The following is a 21,851-nucleotide window of genomic DNA, read 5'->3' as shown; positions in this document are numbered from 1 at the left end:
GCTCGCTTATACATACACATAAACGGTATATATCCTCACATCAGGTCCCCTTGACTGTCTCCTTCACAGTGGGCTCGCAGGCAGACACAGCTGACTTTCAACCGAGCTGGCCGCTGTCCTTGCAGTACGGGGGAAAACAGGGACCTTGCAATGATCTCGCTGGACTTCAATTTCAACATTTTGACACGGGACCTGTCACATTATTTGGAAAATCAAGTGAAAGTTGGGCTGTTTGGATCGGGAGTAGGACTGTCTCTGGTACTGGGCTTTAGCGCAGCGTACACCTGCTACTATCTGCTCTCAGTAGCGAAGGTAATAAACTAATGTTTTATAACCTGACCGGCCGCTTTAAGGGGACTGTTATTCGCCTTACAGCCTTGTATGTGATAGTCGACCGGTGCATTTGCTGATGGAGGTCTCGATTAGGTTGCATCTGTGCACCGGTGGGCTAACGTTACACGCCTGCACACATGTGGGCTGCATCTGACACATTAAACACGCGTTTTAGTCATAATATTCTCCTGAAATGAAATGATCTACATCTACGTGCAGCACTTATGTAACGACATTAAATCAATCCGTAGATGCATTGACCAAGCTAGGCTAACATTAATGACTGTATGCATGTTAGCTAGAAATGCCGGTTGATAGTTTTCTATAATGCATGGTGTGTTAAGTTGACATAATTTATTTGACATCGTTGGATTTATATAATAATCAGTCAGTCTGTTATGCATGATTTTAATATTAAAATGATAAACATTTTAACATTAATTTGTTTGAATTAAACTACAATAAATGGATTTAATGCTGAATTTCCATCAAATCATCACTTTCTCCAGTGAGGTGACTTGAAACAAAAGAGGTAGCTATTAGGCTAAATTATTCAACAAATCTATATTGTTCAATTTACAAACCACAATGCCATAACACGTTGTAATGCAGGGCTAATGCATGCCTAAATGTTATTATTAGTGTGTTAACAGAGAAATTGTGACATTTTAATTATTTATGACAGCAGAAGTCTTAAATATATATATATATTTCAAATATAAGAGTATATTGTACAGACAGTTATAATTCATTTGATAACACCGAGAAATGATAATGATAATATCAAACATAATAAAAGAAAACAAAAAATAAGACTAATACAGACAACTGAAATCATATCCTGATTTTGCATGTTTTGAGCACTTTAAAATCTGACGAGCTGATATTTGATTGTTTTAAAAAGTGCAAGTAATTGAATATTACTATCAGTCTTAAATTACTTTTACTTTACATCAAATTGTTGAATTTACGCAAAAACATTGGTGCATTTACTTAACTTTGTGAAGATGGCAATTTAAAAATGAAGAGTAAAATAACTTGTTCTTTTTAAGTGATGGCAACTTGAGTAAACTAAGTAAGTCTGACTAAACTTGATCATGGCAAAGAGGATTTTGCATGTAGTGGACTTTGGATGTTTTTAAGATCCATAGAAGTCTGCTAACTTTTAATTAAACTTAACAATTAGCTATTGTTGTATTTCCTTACCTTTCTCAAGGCAATTGGTTTTGAAGATTTTTGTTAAGTGTAGAGACAATAATGCAACACATTATGCAACTCAAGGCCATGATTTAGATTTTTTTGTAACTTTTTGTAAAAAAAGTGTTATTACAGTGATGGATCTGTTGTGATGTTAAATATTGTCACGTAAATTAAAGAAAGGGGAAAAAAGGGGAAAAAACACGTAACTTTTTTGACACAAACTTGTTTTTTTTCTCATTTCATTCACCTGTCTTTTGCAGAAGCCACAGCTCATCTCAGGGGGTAAGAAGTTCTACCACTTTCTGAGGGAGCAATGTCCGGTAGTGTCAGAGACCTATTACCCCACCTTTTGGTGCTGGGAGAGCCGCATCCAGACTCTGCTGAGACCCTTTGTCACAGCCAAACCTGGAGTCGTCTACAGAAAGTAAGTCCACACTGCTGGGAATTTATTACCCCTTCCAATCAGACACACCTGCACCTGGCATGCAAACTAGAAAGTTCACCTTTGACATAACACGTTTGACACAAGTACACGTGCTTTTATAACAGCAGTTTTCATGTTCTGGCATTCTGGAGGAATTACTTTCTCCTGCAGAATTTTCCATGCCCACAGAGAAAAGCTTTATTAAGAGGCTTCAAATACTAGCTTAGTCACTGAGAAACTGCCATTGCCCATTTCTAGATGTCATGCTCACCAGTTTCACAACTGCAAAACAAATCCCAGTCTTGTTCTTATCCAAAGGCTCAGAGGAGAAAGAGATCTATTGTGCCATGATGCCGGCTTGGGCCGCCCTGCCTGCTCCTTGATAATGTACATTTTGTTGAAGATTAATTGCCTCTGCATTCCTTGCCCACTGTGCACAAAAAGGAGATTTAAATGAATTAAGAGAGACTTAGTTTTCTTGATTACTATTTATTACTTATTTGTTCATATTACATTCTCAGGTAGTTTGTTTCATGTATTCAGACATTGTGTGCGTGTGTGTGTGTGTGTGTGTGAATACACTATACATTGTACATGTATTATGAGCTATTATTGTGAGTTGTTTCTGAGCCAGGCTGAGGTTGGAGAAAGAAAAAAATTAATTCTTATCATTTTGCTTTGGCTCCTCAATTAAAAATCAATCAATCAATCAATCAATTGTTTTTTTTAAAGACAGGCACTGTTAAATCACCACTAATAGTCATAGCCGGAATAAATCTGTTCTGCTTATTAGGAATTTTTGTATTTCAAGTAGAGATGTTCCGATACTTGAAGTTGTGTATTGGCCAATATTGAGTACAGATCAAATAGCATTGCGTTAAAAAATATAGTAATAGTAGTAATAACTATATATTACTAATAGGGGATTCGGGGGAAAAATCGATACATCATAGTATCGCAATATTCTTGCTTGGCGGTATCGTATTGATATTTCTTTTTATTATTTTGTCTGTCCCATTAACATTCACACTGTCTCTGCTTCTTTTGGTCTCCTTAGTCAAGGAGATATATATTCCCATAATGCACAGGGACTACATTCACCTCAGTCCGACTGTGTGTTATCAAACACAGTAAGACTGATGGTCACATTCACTTAAGTTATTACCACATTTCCTCCAGGGACAACAGGACGTCCCCCTCCCATAATGAAGTTACCCAAGGTTGCCCCAAGGACAGACACCGTGAAAATCGTCCTATTTGTCGGCGTCTGTCAGGGTGAAATTCCACTCATCTTATTGTCCGAGCGCCGGATTAGCACCAAGTCTCCTCCCACTTTGTGTCCTGGTCACTCTGGATTGGCCCTTGCTGGCTTTAAAGTCTAGCTCCAGGTGCATATTTCATGGCGGTTCTGTAATTTCATGCTGATGTCTTTACCTCCGGCCAAGTTGGCTCACTGTGAGTGTGTTTGCAGTGCAGGTCTGAAAATGTACTGGCGCTGGGACAGAATGACCTCATCTGCCAGGCTAGGGTTGTATAGCCCAGAAATTGATTGACTATAACTACCCAGTGGTGCAATGCCCTCCTCCTTATCTTAACTTGCTGTGTGTTGCAAAGCACGCTGACAAGATAATCACAGAGGAAATGAGGCAGCTGTAAGTGAGCGCTCGACTCACATTTCCAATTCCCCTTTAGGAGCGCTCGTGACAGATACAATGAAGAAGTCGCTTTAGCTAGAACTGAACAGAAAGTATTAATTGTACCGAAGAGACTTTTTAAAACATTTTTTAACGCTTTGAAACCTGAAATGACATCCCTTTCCTTGTGCTGCTTTCAGACACCTTTCACAAATATTTAAACCTTTGAGTCCTAGCAAATTGGTGCGATTCCTTTTTGAAACATGGGGTAAAAGGCAATGCACAACAAGGCAAGAAACGTTATACAAATTGCAAAAAATTAGAAGATTTAGAAAATAATTTCTAAAATGGTATGGAAAATGTCTCAGGATAAAAAAGAAAATAGCTAGACAAAAATGTATCGGGAAAAAATAAAAAAAGCTAGGGACAAAACATTAGTTGTAATTATCATAATTACATATTTTAAAATATGTTACAAAATTATTATATTTTTAAAGCACTTTTATCAGGTAATTTTCATGTTATTTGTTATTTCAACCTTTTTTTAAAACTAATTTTGTGGTAATTTTCTTATAGCCTGTATTTTACTAATTTCTTGCTAATTTTTGGGTCATTCTTCTTTTGTTGCTCACTGCCCTCTTCCTGTGTTTTTGAAAGAAATCAAATCCATGTGGACTTTAAATCTGTTTTAAATTCAGCAAGCACTCACTTGTGATGCGCTATTGTGTATAGCTTTATATTGTGTGTTTTGTGTGTGATGTGCTTTTTTGTGAAGTTTCATGTTGCATTTTTTGTCTCATGTCTTCTTCTTTGCATCACTTTATATCATGTGCAATTATGGGTATTTTGTCTTGTATATACTAACTTGATATTATTATGTCTGTGTGCCGTGTCTTTGTTCTGATGTGCTAGAGGACTGCAGATGCAAATTAGGTCTAATCTATAATCTGCTGCAGCACATCAAAGGATAATATTTATGTTATGTTTTAAACTCTATATTGTCCATTTTAATGATTCATTGATTAATCTATTTTCTCAGGTTTAAAATGGTTAATGGAGATTCAGTGAGCAAACCTTATCAGTGTTGAACTGGGTGTTTTGCATGTGCTTGAATGAGACAAACGACTACATACACCGATACAGACAGAGGATAATATTCTGAAAGATTGCGTGTCTCGCTTGTCTCTGCAGTGAGCTTATTAAGGCAGCAGATGGGGGACAGATCTCTTTGGATTGGTTTGACAACGACGACAGCCTCTCTCATCCCGACCCTGCTACTAGGCCCACAGTCCTCCTCCTCCCCGGTCTGACCGGCACCAGCCGAGAGTCCTACATCCTGCACATGGTCCAACAGAGCCGAGATCTGGGCTATAGGTGGGTGGTCTTGGCTGGATACCCTGGCGGAGGTCCAGCGCTGAGCACAAATCCAGGGCACTAAATCACAACTGACACTCTCTGCACCTTATGCTCCAATTTACCATCTAGCATACAGATATTTTGTGTAATCAAAATCAAAATCAAATCACCTCCGCAGGCATACCACTATTGATTAAAACATAAAACCTGACACCCGCTTTTGTGTTGATTTCGTAACTTTTATATAATAGGTGCATGTGTGCCAGGGGCTTGGGGTTATTCCAGGTGAAGTGCACAAATAAATTTGGCAGCTCAGCTCTGTGTCAAGAGCTGCTTTTTTTGTAAATAGCCAAACGTAGCACAAGCTCCAAGAGTTGCAGAGTGAGGCAGTTTTCCTTCCCTTTCTCCCTCTCCAGTAGGCCCCTTTCTCTGTGTTTCTGCACTCATTCTTTCACCCAGATTTGGGAAGGCATGGGAAGAGAGCCGGCAAACTCAGCATCTTCCACCCCTCACCCCTGTCTGTGTAGCTTAATGAATTACAGCTTATCCTGGTACAAGCTTTGCAGCTTAGCCCAGACCAGCTTCCGAGTCTATGCTGCAGTGTGTGTTTAAGCACCCAACACACACACACACACACACACACACACACACACACACACACACACACACACACACACACACACACACACACACACACATATGCACACACCTCCTGCCCAACAGCCCATCTAGCCCCACCCTGCTGCTGAGTTACACCGACCGAAACAGCAGTTCTGACTCCAGATAATAGATGAGAGGAGGGATGCTGATGCTTTTGCACTACAGTACAAACAGAATGCTCTTCACCCGGCTGTGCCTCTCTGCACGTCTCATCATATTCCCCTGTTCATTTTTTTTTAAGTAAGGAACATTTGTTTAAAGGAATTTGGGCTACTGTGCTCCTCTGAACATGGAGGTCAGTAACTTGTAATGACAACAAAAAAAAAAACAAGCATAAGCTCACACAGAGCATGCAGATGTTTTTTTACTTGCGCATATGCTTTTGATTAAAAGGAAACCCATGACTTTAGGGCTGCAGTTAACCTTTTATAACCTAAAAAAAAATTTTTCTTTGAAAAATATGAGAAGAATGCTATGACTAATGAAAGAAGAAATGACCCCAAAAATTGCAAGAAATTAGTAAAAAGTACAAGACAATTACCTGAAAACCCAAACAAAAACAAACAAAAGATTTTTAAAACTGCTTAAAAGTGTATAATAATACTGAAATGTAATTTTAAATGTGTAATTATTACAATTATAAATGGATTTTCCCCCCAGCTCCTTTCTTTTCTTCCTTAGACATTTTTCCTAGCTTTAAAAAAATAATTTTTCTAAATCTACAAATTTCCTCTAATTTGTGGAACATTTCTTCCAAAGGTGCTCACTGCCTCTTTCCCCATGTTTCTGAAAGTAATCGCACCAATGTGCTCATGCTTCAAAAGGTTTAGATACTTGTGAAAGGAGTCTGAAAGCAGCACAAAAAAAGTGATGTTACTTCAAGTTTCAAAGGTTTAACAAACATTTCATCATTGTTCAACCTGTCAATTATTTATTATATAAGACATATTCAAGCTGCTTGTTTTGTTTGAACATGATCAAAAAAACCCAAAATATTCTGTTTGCATTATATAAAAAAGTAAAGCTGTAAATTCTCACATTTAATAAGATGCTACCAGCAAAAAGTTCCTTTTCTGTTGTTAGACCACCATCGGCTAATCGTTTCAGCTCTATTTTAACTCATTTAGTTACAGAATTCATGAAATGATTGAAGGAACCATTGAGGAGTCAATAATGATTTATAAGCGTATGTGTTTTTTTGTGTTTCAGATGTGTGGTATTCAACAACAGAGGGGTATCCGGGGAAACACTGCTGGTAAGAATCTGACATGTGTCATACACACAACCATAGACTGCACACAAATAATGGAAGTAGTCTCTGTGATGTAATCCATTGGCTTGTGGACTCCTGTTTTTGAAACCTTGAGTTTGGCATTTTGACAGTCACAGTCTTGGATTGTTGGAGCCAGAAGGGACCATATGTGGACTAGAGGGTAGAGACAACCCTAACGCTAGCTGCTAGCTCGGTTAGGCTCATGTAAAGCCATGGTTACTGTGGTTAACGGTAAAACAGGCTTAAAACCATTAAAACAACATAAAATTACCAACAGCACGTGATGGCTACCATCCTGAACTGCAGCGGCTCAGATGCTTGCTATGTTCACACTGACAGCATTGTTGCTGCGGTGCCGCTGCAGAGCTGTCTGCTGCCGTAACTGTTGTATTTCCACAATCAATACTCCACTCATTTATGGAGCTGTGCAAGCCACTGCATTGTCAACAACACAGTCCTGCAAATATTTCACAATAAAAAGCCTTGTGTTAAAAACTGAGGGGATTCTGTCCACAGAAACTTTGTCAGAGGGCTTTTTATTTTGAAATGAAAAAGAAAAGGTCGAGTTTAGGCACAGATATTTGTATTTTTACATGTCAATGACAGATACAGACGTTGATACTGTCGTAAAAGGTGGTATAAAGTCAGTATGATTGTCAAAAGATCATTTTCACCGTCATTTGTCAGTGTGACAGCTTCCAAGCAGAGTTGTCCTTTTTATTGCTTTAGCCGTCGAGAGCATGTCTATTCCACACGTGTCCCAGAGCCCACAGGGAGCCTAAGCGGATGCTGCACAGACAATGTTGTTGCACAGCAGGGATTAAGTTGCAGGCAGATACTGTATTTTAATGCAGATCCACAGAAATATGACCTCATCGAGCACGTGCTGCTCTGACACCTGGCTTAATCTGTCCTCTTACACCCGAGTATATTTAGCCAACAAAATGGGCCCGAGCCTGCTATGCCTGCTGTGTTTTATGTCTCTAAGTCTTTAGAACAGAGGCACGTTCTCTAAGGACGACCGTATCACCCTGATCTAATCATACCACCACACTACCATACAGAGATCTCATTCAGAGCATAAATGGTGTTTCATTACAGGCAGGGATTGGCCACAATCAATCTAATGTTCTTCTTAGTGGATGTAAATCTGAATCAGTGGCTGATCTGTGACCTGCTGCTGTTGTATTCTGTCTCAACTGCAAAAAGAAATAAAAAGAAACCTGTGCAAACTGGCTTGATTTCTTTAAAAAACGTGGATATAAGGCAGTGAGCATCTTAAGGAGAAATGACCCAAGAATTAGCAAGAAATAGCAAGACGTTACATGAAAATTAGCATTAGCAAGAAATAAATAAAAACAGGAAAGTGGGGGAAAAAAAAGAAATGACCTGAAAATGTGCCTTAAAATTATAACTATTCTCTAAAATAATTTCAATATAATAATTATGATATAATAATTCCATATTGATATGAATTATATTATTATTTTTATAAATATAGTGAAGTTTTACAAATCTTTTCGGAGCTTTTTAGAATTAATTTTCTAAATTACAAATGTATTGCAAATTGCAGGACATTTCTTGCCAAGTTGCTCATTGCCTTATCCCTATGTTTGAAAAAAAAAAAAAAAAGATGTCCAATCCAGGTTTCAAAGTGTTAAGCATGTATTCTAGGTCAAATCCAGAATGTGGTTTGCTCAGCTGTCCTCAGATTAAAAAAAACAACAACTTTAAACTCTATAACCTTGGCGTTGCACCAAGAGGTGGTGGTGGTGAGGAGGGAATTTTCTCCCTCATTTCACTAGGGAATTGTACTATATTCTATGCAAATGATGTAGCATTTGTATGCCCCTGTGAGCGTTTTCTCTGTGTCCACTTAGTGTGAATATCGGCCATTGTTTAAATAGGCCAGCACTTTAGTTTAGAATGAGCTGCTGTGTGAAAGATGCCCCCTGCCTCAAAGACTGTCCTGAGTGCTAGTGCCCTATTTCTGGAACTCGTAAAAAGCCTATTACATTACACTTTCCTGTGGAGCAGCTTTGCACAGCACAAGTTCAAGTCTGCTTAAATGTTTACCCCAACTATTGATATAACATATTTCTCTGAAATATCTTGATGTGGTGTAATTGTATGTGTAGGTTGAGCTGTTTCACTGCAGAGTCCATCAGTTGTGCAGGCCTATTAGAGGAACCGTAAGAGTAAATAAAAAAAAGAGGAATTTACTTTGCCTGAGTTTCAGCTTGAATCCTAATGAAGGGTCTTGGAGAGCTGAAGAGTCAACTGCATCCTGAGAAATTGGACTTGTAAATGGGTTCCTTTGAGTTCGAGCTGGTTCGTTTTGTAATGTTAAGTAACCTGCTCTGCCTGACAAACTGTTTCAAGTTGACAGGGATTTTACCCCTTATTCCAAAAATGTTAAAACAATGTTCATTGTTCATCCATATCGTAGCCTGAATACATGGTAATAATAATAATAATAATAATAATAATAATAATAATAATAATAATAATAATAATAATAATAATACAGTATTTTTCAAGATAAGTTGTAAATTCGTAATGTTTAATCTTTCTTGGCATGCAAAAATAGCGATTTCATTTATATACATTATATATGTAACTTATAGAGTTAAAAATAAATCCTCTGTTCCCACCTTTACTCAATTATAGTGACTCACTTTTGCAGTCTAATGAATGTCCAAAGAGATGCCTCACACATATGACGTGGAGAAAAACAGTCATAATAACAGAAATTAACAATTGCAAAATTACTGTTTGCATTTTAAAGGAGGTATAGTGAACTGGCTGTTTCAGGCTGAGAGTGGCGCCTAACGATTATATTTGCCATCCCGAGGTGACGTCTCCAAACATCTTGTTTTGTCCAACCATCAGTTTAAAACCCAAAGAGATTCAGTTTCTTTGTGTAACTGATGAAATGTCAGACAGTTTAGGGATGATTACAATTAATCGACAATCGATTAATCGGTTGTTAGGAATATAATTGAAAATGTGAAATCCAAATGCATTTGGTATTGTTTGACGCAATGTTTTTATGTTTTGTTTTGTTTTAAATAACAATTAATCAATAGTTAATTTAACCAATAATCAATCGAGGAAAGTGCTTATGATTTGCAACCCTAAGACAGTTGTTTCCATCCATCAGCCTTATGGTCATGGGCCATACACATGTTCGCTGCACCACTCTGCTACGTCCCTGATGGGACTTGAACCCACAGTCCCTGGTATCTGAGGGCAAGCATCTGGCAGTATGATCCCTGTCACAATACAGGGATTATGATTTAATACATTGGGGTACTGTAAGCACGGTGATATATCACGCTCTTTTAAATCTAATTTTAGGAAAACTGTCAATACTAATGATGCGCCCTTTCTGACTGTTTAATAGGCCTGTGGTCTTTGTGTTTCTGTCAAATAGCTGAAGATAGATCACCACACTGAGGGATCCAACAGTCGGGGGATTTAAACACAACACATAATGAATCACTGCCACAAATCTTGGCATGTAAACTACTCATTAAAAATCAATACAGTGTTTTTGAGAATCAATGTAGTATAACAAAACATAATATTGCCATACTCAAGTGTATTCTTATTCTCTTACATCCCTCGTAGGAGGCCAGTGCTCTCTCAATTAGGCCACTGTGACTGGTGCAGCTGCAGGAGAGCCAATCTTTTGCACAAAGCAGTGTTCAGCGATAGTAACACTGACACTGATTCTTTTTAAGTTCCTTTTCTACTGACAGGGATGGCAGCCTTTTTGTCAGTGAATAGGGTATTATTCTCCTTCTTTAAAATACATAGGCAGAGAGCAATGAGCAGCTTAACAAGAAATGGGCCAAATATGAGCAAGAAATTAGTAAAAAGTAAATATATATATATATATATCTTTTTTAAATTATTATTATTATCTTAAAATGATAATATATTTTTTTTAATTGTTGAAAAAGAAAGAAAATGACCACAAAAAAGTACTAAAAACCTTTTTTCTGTAACATGATTTTACAAATATAATTTAGTAAATTATAAATATTTCTACTTTTCCAGACATCTTACCCTTGTTTTTTGATAATATCTAAAAATCCCTTTCTCAGATCATTTTCTTGTCACCTTCTGCTAGTTTCTTGCAGTTTGCAGGACATTTCTGGTCAAGTCGCTCATTATGTTTTTTCTGTTTTTGAATTAAATAAAACCAATTTCCTCAGGTTTCATAAGTAATAAAAGGCATCTGAATGCAACACAAGAAAACTGACATTAATCCAGGTCATCAAGTGTTAACCCAGTAGGGTCTAAATGCATAATTCTGCACATTACTAGAAAAATCTGTGCGATATTTGCAACATTTAAAGTAGACAGAGACATTGAAAGAAAAGCATGACTCTATTGTCTTCCTGTCTCACACAGACCCCGAGGACCTACTGTGCAGCCAATACAGAGGACCTGGAGACTGTTATTGAGCACATCCAGAGGACTAATGACGCTGCACCAATCATGGCCGCTGGAGTATCAATGGGCGGGTAATGAAGCCACTCACTACCAGCTGACTGCACTTTTCAGTGCTGGCGACACTGCTAACAAAGCTCAGAATGTGACTTAAAGCTGCACAAGACAACTTCGTGACAAAAAAGTGAACTGCAGTACCCTGAAATCACCTGATATAATGTAATCCAGCATTAGTGAACTACTCAGTATTTACTCACATTCACTAAATCTGTGACTGGTTTATGCAAAATGACACCAGAAGGATGAAAAAGGCAAAAGATGTCATGCTAGTAGGTATAACTTTCTCTCTGTGCAGCTGACAGTTGGGGATTTGCTATAAATATTTAACTCTCACAATTCTTTTGGGTATATGGAGGCGAAAATACATGATATTAGAATTACATATTGATATTTATTTTTTATTAGTATTCTGGGGTATCGGTTGGTTTATATTCAGTGCTTTAATATGGTCCCAGTGGTTCAGTGCAGCTTGCCAAAGAAGGTGTTTTTATACTGCTCTGCATTAATCCCATGAAGTGAAGGATTGGTCAGAAATGGAACATGTTCCAATCCCTTTTTTTTTGCTCCATCTGTCCCTTCCTCTCGCCCTCCCTCTGTATTTAGGATGATGTTGGCAAACTACTTGGGGCGCAAGGGCCGGGAGACCTGTTTGAAAGGGGTCGTCGTCTTCTCAGCAGGCTGGGATGTGTTTGAGTGCACTGCCTCACTGGAAAAGCCCCTGGACCGCTTCCTCTTCAACTCCTACCTCACCAGCTGCCTACAAGCGTCTGTGCACAGGTCAGCTGAGGCCAGAGCGGGATTAAAACGGCTGCTAACTCACTGATGGTGCTCGAGGGCTAAATGTTTAGGGAGTTTGAATTACTGGGTATTCCGTGTTTATTTTTTATTTGTTGATTAAAGTTTTGCTTTTTACAGTTTCAAGTAAAAATACTTTGATCAATGCCTCTTACAAGCTATTTAACCTATGACACCTGAGCAAATTGGTTTGATTTAAGAAATATGGACAAATAGGCAATAACCGACTTGGCATAATGTGCCTCACAAATTGCAGGAAATTAGTATAAGGTGATGAAGAAAATTACCTGAAAATGACGTGAATATTAGTTCAAAAGCGGGGAGAATTATTAGAAAATTATCAAAAAACTAGGGGAAATGTCTAGAAAACAACGTTTACAGTCATTATAAATATACATTTTAAATTATGTTACAGAATAAGTATACATTTAATGTTTTTTTAATTTTGTGCACTTTTATGGGTCATTTCTTTGCTTTCATGTTTGCTTTTACTTTTTTTTTTCGTTTATTTTTAGGTAATTTTCTTATTATTAGTTTTTTTTTTTTTGGGATAAACCAAACCAATTTTCTCAGGTTTTAAAGGATTAACTAGCAACCAAAGCACATAAAAAGCATGATAACATTTAGCATTTAATATACCCTCAATGTACTACAATCTGTGTGTTAACATGGGCATGATGTCAGTGCACCATAATGCTTTTGTAATACTGCTTTGAAAGTTGAGCTTGATTGTTGTTTCATTATGTTGTTACAACCTTGTCAGCGTTTTTGAGGGGCATTCAGATGCAAATAATTTCACCTCACAGCAGTTGGTGACAGTTTTATTTTCAATCTCCCCCGCAGACACAGACCAGTGCTTGAAAAGTGTTACGACATCGATCATGTCATGAAGGTCGGAACTATTTTTAGTGACGCTTCACCATAAATGCTAATCTAATTAAACAAAGTAGCCTGAATTTAATTGATTTACTCATTACCTACAGGCAAAGACCATTCGAGAGTTTGATGAGAGGTTCACCTCCATAATGTTCGGATATCCTACCAATGATGACTACTACCATGATGCCAGTCCTGTCCACAGGCTGAAATCTGTGCAGGTGCCAATGCTGTGTCTGAATGCTGCTGATGACGTCTTTTCTCCGTCTCATGGTGAGTCCAAGCAACCTTTATTGGCACGTCTAATATGGTGGCATTAAGCCTGAGAATCTAGTATGACTGCCCTCTTGAAGGTGAAGATTTCAATCATCAGATGGAGATGACTGAGATTCCTCTAGTCAAGCAGTTGGATTTTTTTTTTTTTTTTTTTTTTGCTCTGTTCTTTTGGGGGTATTTTGGTCCCCAGATTTAGCTGCAAAGTGAGAGCTCTTTACTTTCACACTGTTCTCCAATACAGCCAATACACCCGAAAGACACGTTGTGTGTGTGAGCAGTATGTGACAGCTACCTCGCTGAATTGCTCGCATGCTTGTGGTGTTCGCATAAGGAGTCTTGTTGCTGCAGCTGCCTGCTGCTGTAACTATTGTATATCCACAATTAAAAGACGATACTCCATTAATTTATGAAGCCATGCAAGTCATTGCATTGTCAACAACACAGCCATACACATATTTCACAATAAAAAGCCTTGTTAACAACTGAAGGGATTTGTTCAACAGAAACATTGTCAGTGGGGTTTTATTTTGAAATGGAAACAAGAAAGGTGGAGTTTAAGCATAGATATTCATATTTCTTATGTCTGTGACAGAACTGAAATGAAACTGAAACTGCAGTGAAAGGTGATATAAAGTCAGTATGACCATCAAAACATCATTTTCACGGACCATTTTTGCTGAAAACCATTCCCATCACGGAGTAAAAATCTGCAAGACTCTGACTTTCTAGATGTACCGCAGCTAAGCAGCAGCTAAGCAACAGCTGAGCAGCAGCTGAGCAGCAGCTGAGCAGCAGCTAAGCAGCGGCCGTGCTGCGCCTGATCTGCACTGTTCACGCAATAGTGTGGCTGCTTTTACTTGTTTCATAGCCCTTCACTGATTTATTTTTAACTTTGTATATGCAAACCTTTTGTCATTTGTATATTTTCATCAATTTTGGATAACTGTCTTGGAATGTTGATCAACTATGCAATCCTTGTTTTTATCTTTTTTACTTTCATGACTGATTACTGTCATAACATAGTTATTACACACATACATACACTCACATACAGTTGTTTAAAAGGGGAGGTAAATGCACAAGCCATTTTGACTTCTAACCTTTCCTTCACAGTGTTTAAACATTTTAATTTCTATACATGTGCATGTGCAAATAAACTAAACATGACTTGAATATTTAATTTCCTTTGCAGCCATCCCAGTGGAGGCAGTGAAGCAGAACCCCAACCTGGCCCTGCTCATTACCTGTCACGGCGGCCATATCGGGTTCCTCGAGGGCCTGTGGCCTCGACAGAGCACTTACATGGACCGAGTCTTCAAGCAGTTTGCTAAGGCGGTCATTGAAAAAGGCAGTGGACTCCAAGACCTCTCCTGATAAGAGAACAAAACCAAGTGTTCCTCTACTTTTACTTCCTCTCTCTCTTATGCCTTTCTTCCTTTGTTCCTTACATCCTTGAATCTTTTCTTTAATGTTGGCCTTCCATCTTTCCTTGTCGCATTCCATCTTTTATTCCTTCCTTTTTTATTCAATTCTTCCGTGATTTTCTTTCTATTTCATTTCTTCGTCCCTTCCTTTGACCTTTTTCCCTCCTTCACCCTTGCCCCTCATTCCTCCTTTCTACATTCCATCCATCCTTCATTCCTTCCCTCTCTACCTAATCCTTTTCTACCTATTTCCTTCCTTCCATTGACTTTCTTTTATCTTTGCCCTCCATCCTTCCGTCCCATTCTTCCTCCTGCCACAAGCAAAAAAAAAAACAAAAAAAACAAAGTTCTTTCTCATTTGAAGGGCACATCTTATTGAATGCAGCGTTTGTGTTGCATTCAACATCCTTTTATTTATTCCATACAGTTAACAAATCATTGTATGTAATCATGCTCTCAGTGGTATGCTTATTAAAAAAAAACAGGCATAGCTGCCCATGTCACTGTTGAAAAGCTGAATCTGTGCCCATCTTGTTCGGTTGCATTAGCTAGCTTAAAAGAGTCCGCGGTTACCTTGTGCAATAATGTTCTTTTGAAGTTAACACAAGTACTGTACATGAAAATCCAATCATCTTTGTTCATGAACCTTTAGTACTCATAGCAGTAGGATTTTAGCCCTCAGGGATTTTCTTTATACTCATACTCATTCATACTTCCTGTGTAAACTTGTTTTGCCAATCATTCTCCTTTAGTTTGTTTTCCTCATTTAAAGGTAGATCTTATTTACCAGTTGACATACAGTTGTTTCTTTTCTCTGAAGTGAGAGTTTTATATTTTTGGGAAATATGCCTCTTTGCACTCTTGCAGAAAGTGAGATTGGAAGATTGACTCCACCTCCATGTTAGCTTATTAAATATGAAGGTAAAGCCAATCAAAAAAAAAAAAAACACCCAGTGCTCCGAAGTCCCGTTTCTCTGAAAAAACAGTTTCAGTTTCCCAGCGGCGTTTGAGACACCAATCCTGGTTGTTTTAACTGACCTTTCGCTGTGTTTATCACTGCGTTTAAAACTCCAAATGTGGGTTTTTAAGCCAAAACATGATCTTTGTCTCAACATAACCAAGTGGTTTTTCGTGTCCAAACGTAACTATAGATTCACAACAGTGTTACTGAGAAATATAACGTTTCAGTGTATCTGTTACAAAATCTATCTATACTTTACAGAGACTTAGGCTGCAATATGAACATTTTTCTTGGCGATTGGGTCATCTAACTGCAGGACTTTTGTATTTTTGGAGATATGGGATAATGGGCTATCAGAGAAAGGGCTTTTGGTCCAATGGGACAATTTTTTGGTCTAAGAGGTTTCAAAATTTGGACTGTCAGAACCATGGACAGTCGGTAAAAGCCGATGGGTTTGGATGGATGGATTGCATTACACTTAGGTCCCCAGATTTTGCTGTGGATTGAATTAGCATGGTTACTATATAACATGAATGTCGCTGTCACACTAAACGTCCCACGGAGCCTCATCAAACTTTAAAACTTTGTATGGAAAACAAAATAAATCATTGAATATTGGTGTTGAACTGACTGGCCAAATTCTGAGTCGGGTACAGCCCTAATTTATGTGCAGATTTAGTTTTTATAGAGATAAGTCCAAAGGTAACAAAATCCACAGACAAGCAATTGCAAACCAACTTTTTAACCTTTGAATAGAGCCAAGTTTGCTGTATCCCACTGATTCCAATCTTTATGCTAAGCCATGCTAACCCGCTGCCTCATATTTAATGTACAAAAATGAGAGTGGAGTCAGTCTTCTCATCTAACTCTTAGCAAGACAACAAGTAAGTGGATTTCCCAAAGTGTCAGTGATTTCCTTCCTTTAACCATATGCATGCACTTTTATTTTCACACATTCTACCTTTACGTACACCAAATAGTTCTACAAATGTATAATGTAGGAGAATTATTCATTAATGACAAGGAATGTGAAATTGCACTATTTTAGTTGATACTACCATGCCTCTAATTCCTTAATGCAAGGCACTTCATTTCATCCGATATATGAAAGTATATCCCAAAGGCCGAACAGAGCAGTATATGAGTATATGAGTTCCATGAGGTTTTCTTTGTGAAAATATCGGTGGTTAGTTCTGTACGTAAGTCTGAGGGTGCTAGATACGGTGATGTGAATGAAGTAATTAACACAGGAAGATGGAGAGTGTACATATTTGTCTGTTTGAAGTGTTGGATGTTGCTTCATGCAAAGTATCGTTAATGGAACCTGGCTGTCAGTCGTTTTTTGGTTTTGTTTCGCCAACAATGATCAAGGGGCTGGCTACCGCGTATGAGTTGGCATTGATGAAACATTCAGATCCAGCTGGCGGCCAGAGTTTCAGTAACGCATTGCATGAGGGATTTTGACTTCCTGTTCCTGTGGAATTTTGGTGCGTGTTTGTTCTGCCAAGTTGTCCATTGATTAGCATGTGTCTCATCAGCGTCATCATGTCCTGCACCTTAATATCACTTCTGTAGCACAAAGGACATGTTTGTTTGTTTGTTTTTCATAGGATGCTGCATTTCATTTTGTACTCTGCATAAAAAGAAGATGAAAAAATGTGTGCAGCAATAAGATTTTAAATTTTAAAAAAATGTCTCAATAGTATAATTACCAGTATATGCACATTATCACCATGAGTGTAATATGCTGTATTTAATAAATTATTAAACAGTCTAGGTCCATTTGTCTGCTGTCTTCAGTGATTCTGCTTGTAATGCATTTCTCAACAGAGTATATTGGATTGCTTGACTGACTGTGTACTGCAGGTTAGAATAATTGACTGCAATTGCCCTTTGTCAGCAGTTTTATTCATTCATTCTTTTTTGTTTTTTATTTTTATTTTTTCTTTCATTTCTCTGTTTATTCTTTCTGTCTGACTGTCTTTCTTTTTTATCTTTTTTTCTTTTTTTGTCTTTCTCTCTGTCTTTCTCTGTGGTGGCTGCAGGCATTATGTTCCTGGCCTGTACATCCCACTTTCTTGAATGCGGTATCTTAGTAGCACCTTGGGGGTGATTTCTTCAAATGTAGCACAAATGTGCGATTGGACTCAAGAATGGAGTTATGAGATTTTGCTAGTCAAAGGTCAAGGTCACTGTGATCTTGCCTGTCATTCTTGCGAACACAATATCTCAAGAACACCACAAGGAAATTTCTTCAAATTTGGCACAAACATTCACTTGGTCTCAAAACTGATTAGAATTTAGGGGTCAGAGGTCAAGGTCTCTGTGACCTCACAAAACATGTTTTTGGCCATAACTCAAGAATTAATATGCCACAGTATGACAACATTTCACAGAAATGTCATAGGCTATAATGTTCTGACATTTTATAAACAAAAGGTCAAAGGTCAACTTCACTGTGACATCATTATGTTTTGTAAAAACACTTTTCTGGCCACTATGTCATAACTCAGGAACAGAAGGCGAGACATTTGGTCATAAATTGAGTAGTGACACTGGTCTTGGGTATCTACCTTACAACCTGCTGATTGTATAAATCTTTCGTGCTGCCTGGGGGGGAAGATGTGCATGAAGCTTTTCACAGACATGAATGTACACTGTAACTACAACTCGACAGGTTCATAAAGGCGTACACCCTCTAGGAGGTAATTCTCTCTCTTTTTCTCTTCTGCTTGGTCAGAGACTCATCAGTCACGTGAGCTGTCACACAAGACTGTACCTCCGGTCACAGACTCGTCACCTGAGCTCAAGGCATTTGACAGTCTTCCAATTGAGCTGGCTTATGCATGGCCAGCATGTCACTGCAGGGTCACACTCCTCCCTCTCCTCCTCACATCACAGTATAGGGTTGGTTTTTTCACCCCTAGGAATTGACTCACTCGGCACTCACGGGCTTAGCTGCTGATAGGATATGCATAGCTGCAGTAGTGGATGTTATCCACCAAAGGCAAACTGTAATCCCCCGGCACTCCACTTACCTTCACCCCAACCCCCCAATAAGCTCACAGACAGATGAGCTTTGGTTTTAGTTGGATGGTTTATGGAGGCCTGAGAGTAATTAGAGTAGACTGCCAAGAGGGATAAGTGATTCACTGTTGGTTACCATCTACTCAAATTGATATTATGTGGCAGGAATCCCTCGATTATAAATGTTGATATCTCTGCTCATGTGAGGATGTACGCTGCATAATTATATAGAAATAAATAAACATTTTTTCCTTAATTTTAAAGGGAAAGTCCAGATTTTTTTGTAATGGGGTTGTATGTGGTATGCTGGGATGTGACAGGGAAGCTAAAAATATATTATTTTGGAGGGGTAAGCAACAAAACATATTTTAGCCACCTCAAAAAATTCCCACCTAAAATAAATCTGTGTCATTTTAAGTGTACACTATATTTAGAGTATTTTCATTGCTTTAACTTAATGTCAGACAGTGATTTCCAACCGGAAAACTCTCTTCAAAGCCAGACTCATGAGAAAAAATGTGATTTAACATTGCTAAACACTCTCGAGCTGGAGAGGATAAGATACATTAGAAATGAGCAGGTGAATGTATTTGATGCTATCTGGCAACCTTTTATTCACTATTCAGAGAAAACAACAGTGTAATGCCATTTGAAGATTTTTGCTATAAATGAATGTAGGATCCTTTGATTTAGTCTAGGGTGTCAAGGTTGGGGGCTTTGTCTTTTTTTGTTTGTTTGTTTGTTTTTTTCCCCCTTTATAATTTTTATTGTGTTATTTAAAAAGAGAATCCTGACGAGCATTGGTGGTTGTGTTAGTTTTGTAAATGCACTAATTATCTTCATGCTGCATTTGTATATTGAGGGAGTCACAGGCCTGAGGGGTGGAGTTATATAATTTGGGGGGGGAGTGGACTTGTCATCAGTGACAGTCTATGCAGCTGAAGTGGAGAGTTGTGATTTAACAGGCTGCCTGACAGAGAGGCAAAGAGGTGAAAATACTCTCAATATAGCATACATTAATACTGATATATACTTTTTTTAGGTAACTTTATTACGTTTTGCTGCATGCCCCCCATCTACAGCGGTTCATTGCTAAGTTTCCATGTCAGACTCTAGTCTGTTGGTCAAAACTGGTGGTGTGCTGACTGCCATCTACTCTATGTAATACACTGACTGTGGATAAGCACCTCTCACAACCCACTTCAAAAAATCTGAACTACCTCTTTAAGATGGAATAAAGGGTATTTCACTGTAATATGGTACAGTGATACTTTAATCATGTCAGTGTTTGAAAATAGTTTAGTCATACAGTAATTACTGCATTGCCCAAGGACTCAATAACTGAGGGAAATATGTCAGAATTATCAAGAGACATTTTCTTTTTTTCTGTCAAAGGATTTGTTAAAATTGCAGCCAAAAGAACAAATCAAAGCATAACATTGATCTGGTAAACTGTGTCAAGACACAGCATTATTGAGAGAGGCAAAAGAAAGCCACTGTTTGCATATTTTACGGTCGGAGTCATAAAACAGTCAATTACCCCTTAACCTCTTTTTAAGCATGGGAATTCTCCAGTTTGTCTCAAATGAATCACATTGGGACGTCAAGAATCTCTTGGGCTTCGTGCACAACATCTTTCAGAGCAATTATGAGGTGCAAGAATCTGCACGGCAGCAACTCTTTCCTGCCCTCTCTTCCTTATCCTGTCCTGACTGCAGCTGGCTGAAAATAGCCCTGTGTTATATCACACAGGGGTTGTAGGTTGATGGAAAGTGTGCTCTAATATTACTTTGCAGGAGCTGAAATAGTACTGTCCCCGGACCGACAATGCCCCTGTGCCCTTACAGTGAAGCCAGAGGAGATCCTATAGCATCCATTAAGAGGCCATTTCTGCGCTTGATAATGAGAGGGTCATTGGGCAAAGTCACAGCATGGATACAGTGGTGTTGAGGTGAGAGGGATATCACGAAAGGAAGTGACTGGGAAATGAGCGAGATACTGATATTTACTGTTGAACAGCACAAAAGGATGTGGGATTGAACAGATGCAGAGGAGAGTGAGAGGAGTATTAATCACAGGCTGCAGACAGGCCTGCACTTTTTTTTAGTCTTGTTTGTATTTTTTGTTTTTTGTACTTTCCTTTTTTTTTTAGTGAGGGTGGTACTTAATTTCAGGTAATTTTCTCCCATGTTTTTTAAAAAAGAAAAAATCAAACCAATGTGCACAGGTTTTAAAGAGTTAATGTGGAGGTGTTGATTAGAAAGAAATGGGCTACTGGGAGGCAGCAGGGAGTTCATTATAGGAAATGTAGGTTCCAGCAGTTTAAAGCTTGAGTTATCTCAAGGGTCTGCTGCTTTGATTAAGACCATTTTGAGCTGTGCACAATATTCAGAGTTATGATTCAGAGTCTGATTCAAGCTGCCTGCACATGGTTCTCAATATGTAGGTTGCTGAGCCAGCGGCACGCTTCTGTGACAATGCTCTGGATCATGTTGGCGTTAGCAGTGGGAACCACTGTATGAGCATAGTAGAGTCAGTAATATGAATAAATATTTGTATAAAATAGAAGAAAATAAGTAAATAAGTCACATTTTATCACTGTATATGTTCTGTGCTGTTGTCCCTTCTCCCTCTCCTGCAGATCTGCCCAGGTGTACTGCATTACCCAATGAGGTGCATTGCACCTGGCCTGGGAAGATGGTGCTTCTGTGACAGCAGCAGAAGAGAGGGTGGGATGTAACTTGACTAAAAAATCATTTCAAAATTGTTCCAACATTAAGTTTGCTGAGAAGCCTCTTGGCCATGGGAAATTGGAAGTACTGTCTTAGATATACCAAATAGTGCAGCTAAGAAACACAGTGCAGGTTAAAAGAAAATCGGTGCGTGTAATTTTAAAAGTTACATGCATCGATTGCTTCCACAGAAAATGTATAATGAGGTGTGGCTTCAGTATAAGTAGGGAACCCAGTAATAGATTTAGCTAAAACAAACAAAATGTATTAAATTAAGATGAATTCAAACAAACAACGGGTTGTATTGTTCAGCAAAGTCAGCAATGAAAGCAATGCTAGATGTGTGTCCTGGAGGTGGT

The 21,851-nt window shown here is 38.3% G+C and overlaps 1 protein-coding gene across 1 annotated transcript; it reads left to right on the top strand.

Annotated features, from left to right (window-relative positions):
- Positions 1-4: 4 nt before the first annotated feature.
- Positions 5-17,509, top strand: abhd3 (abhydrolase domain containing 3, phospholipase). The gene is made up of 9 exons (XM_042498003.2): positions 5-312; positions 1,794-1,957; positions 4,783-4,965; positions 6,817-6,862; positions 11,303-11,415; positions 12,005-12,178; positions 13,040-13,088; positions 13,180-13,345; positions 14,541-17,509. The coding sequence occupies exons 1-9, from the start codon at positions 151-153 to the stop codon at positions 14,720-14,722; spliced, it is 1,239 nt and encodes a 412-aa protein (XP_042353937.1). The 5' UTR covers positions 5-150; the 3' UTR covers positions 14,723-17,509.
- The last annotated feature ends 4,342 nt before the right edge of the window (positions 17,510-21,851 follow it).

The sequence above is a fragment of the Plectropomus leopardus genome, chromosome 12, assembly GCF_026936395.1.
Source record: "Plectropomus leopardus strain MGB_pleo_1.0 chromosome 12, ASM2693639v1, whole genome shotgun sequence".
Taxonomy (NCBI): Eukaryota; Metazoa; Chordata; class Actinopteri; order Perciformes; family Serranidae; genus Plectropomus; species Plectropomus leopardus.
The sequence above is the reverse complement of the archived record's forward strand: the minus strand, read 5'-3'. Positions and strand labels throughout refer to the sequence as shown.

Bases quoted from the DNA above. Each gene is read 5' to 3' on its own strand.
- abhd3 (XM_042498003.2), top strand. From the start codon at position 151: ATGATCTCGCTGGACTTCAATTTCAACATTTTGACACGGGACCTGTCA. The intron at 11,416-12,004 runs GTAATGAAGCCA...CTCTGTATTTAG, and splicing joins GCTGGAGTATCAATGGGCGG to GATGATGTTGGCAAACTACT. The intron at 12,179-13,039 runs GTCAGCTGAGGC...TCTCCCCCGCAG, and splicing joins CTACAAGCGTCTGTGCACAG to ACACAGACCAGTGCTTGAAA.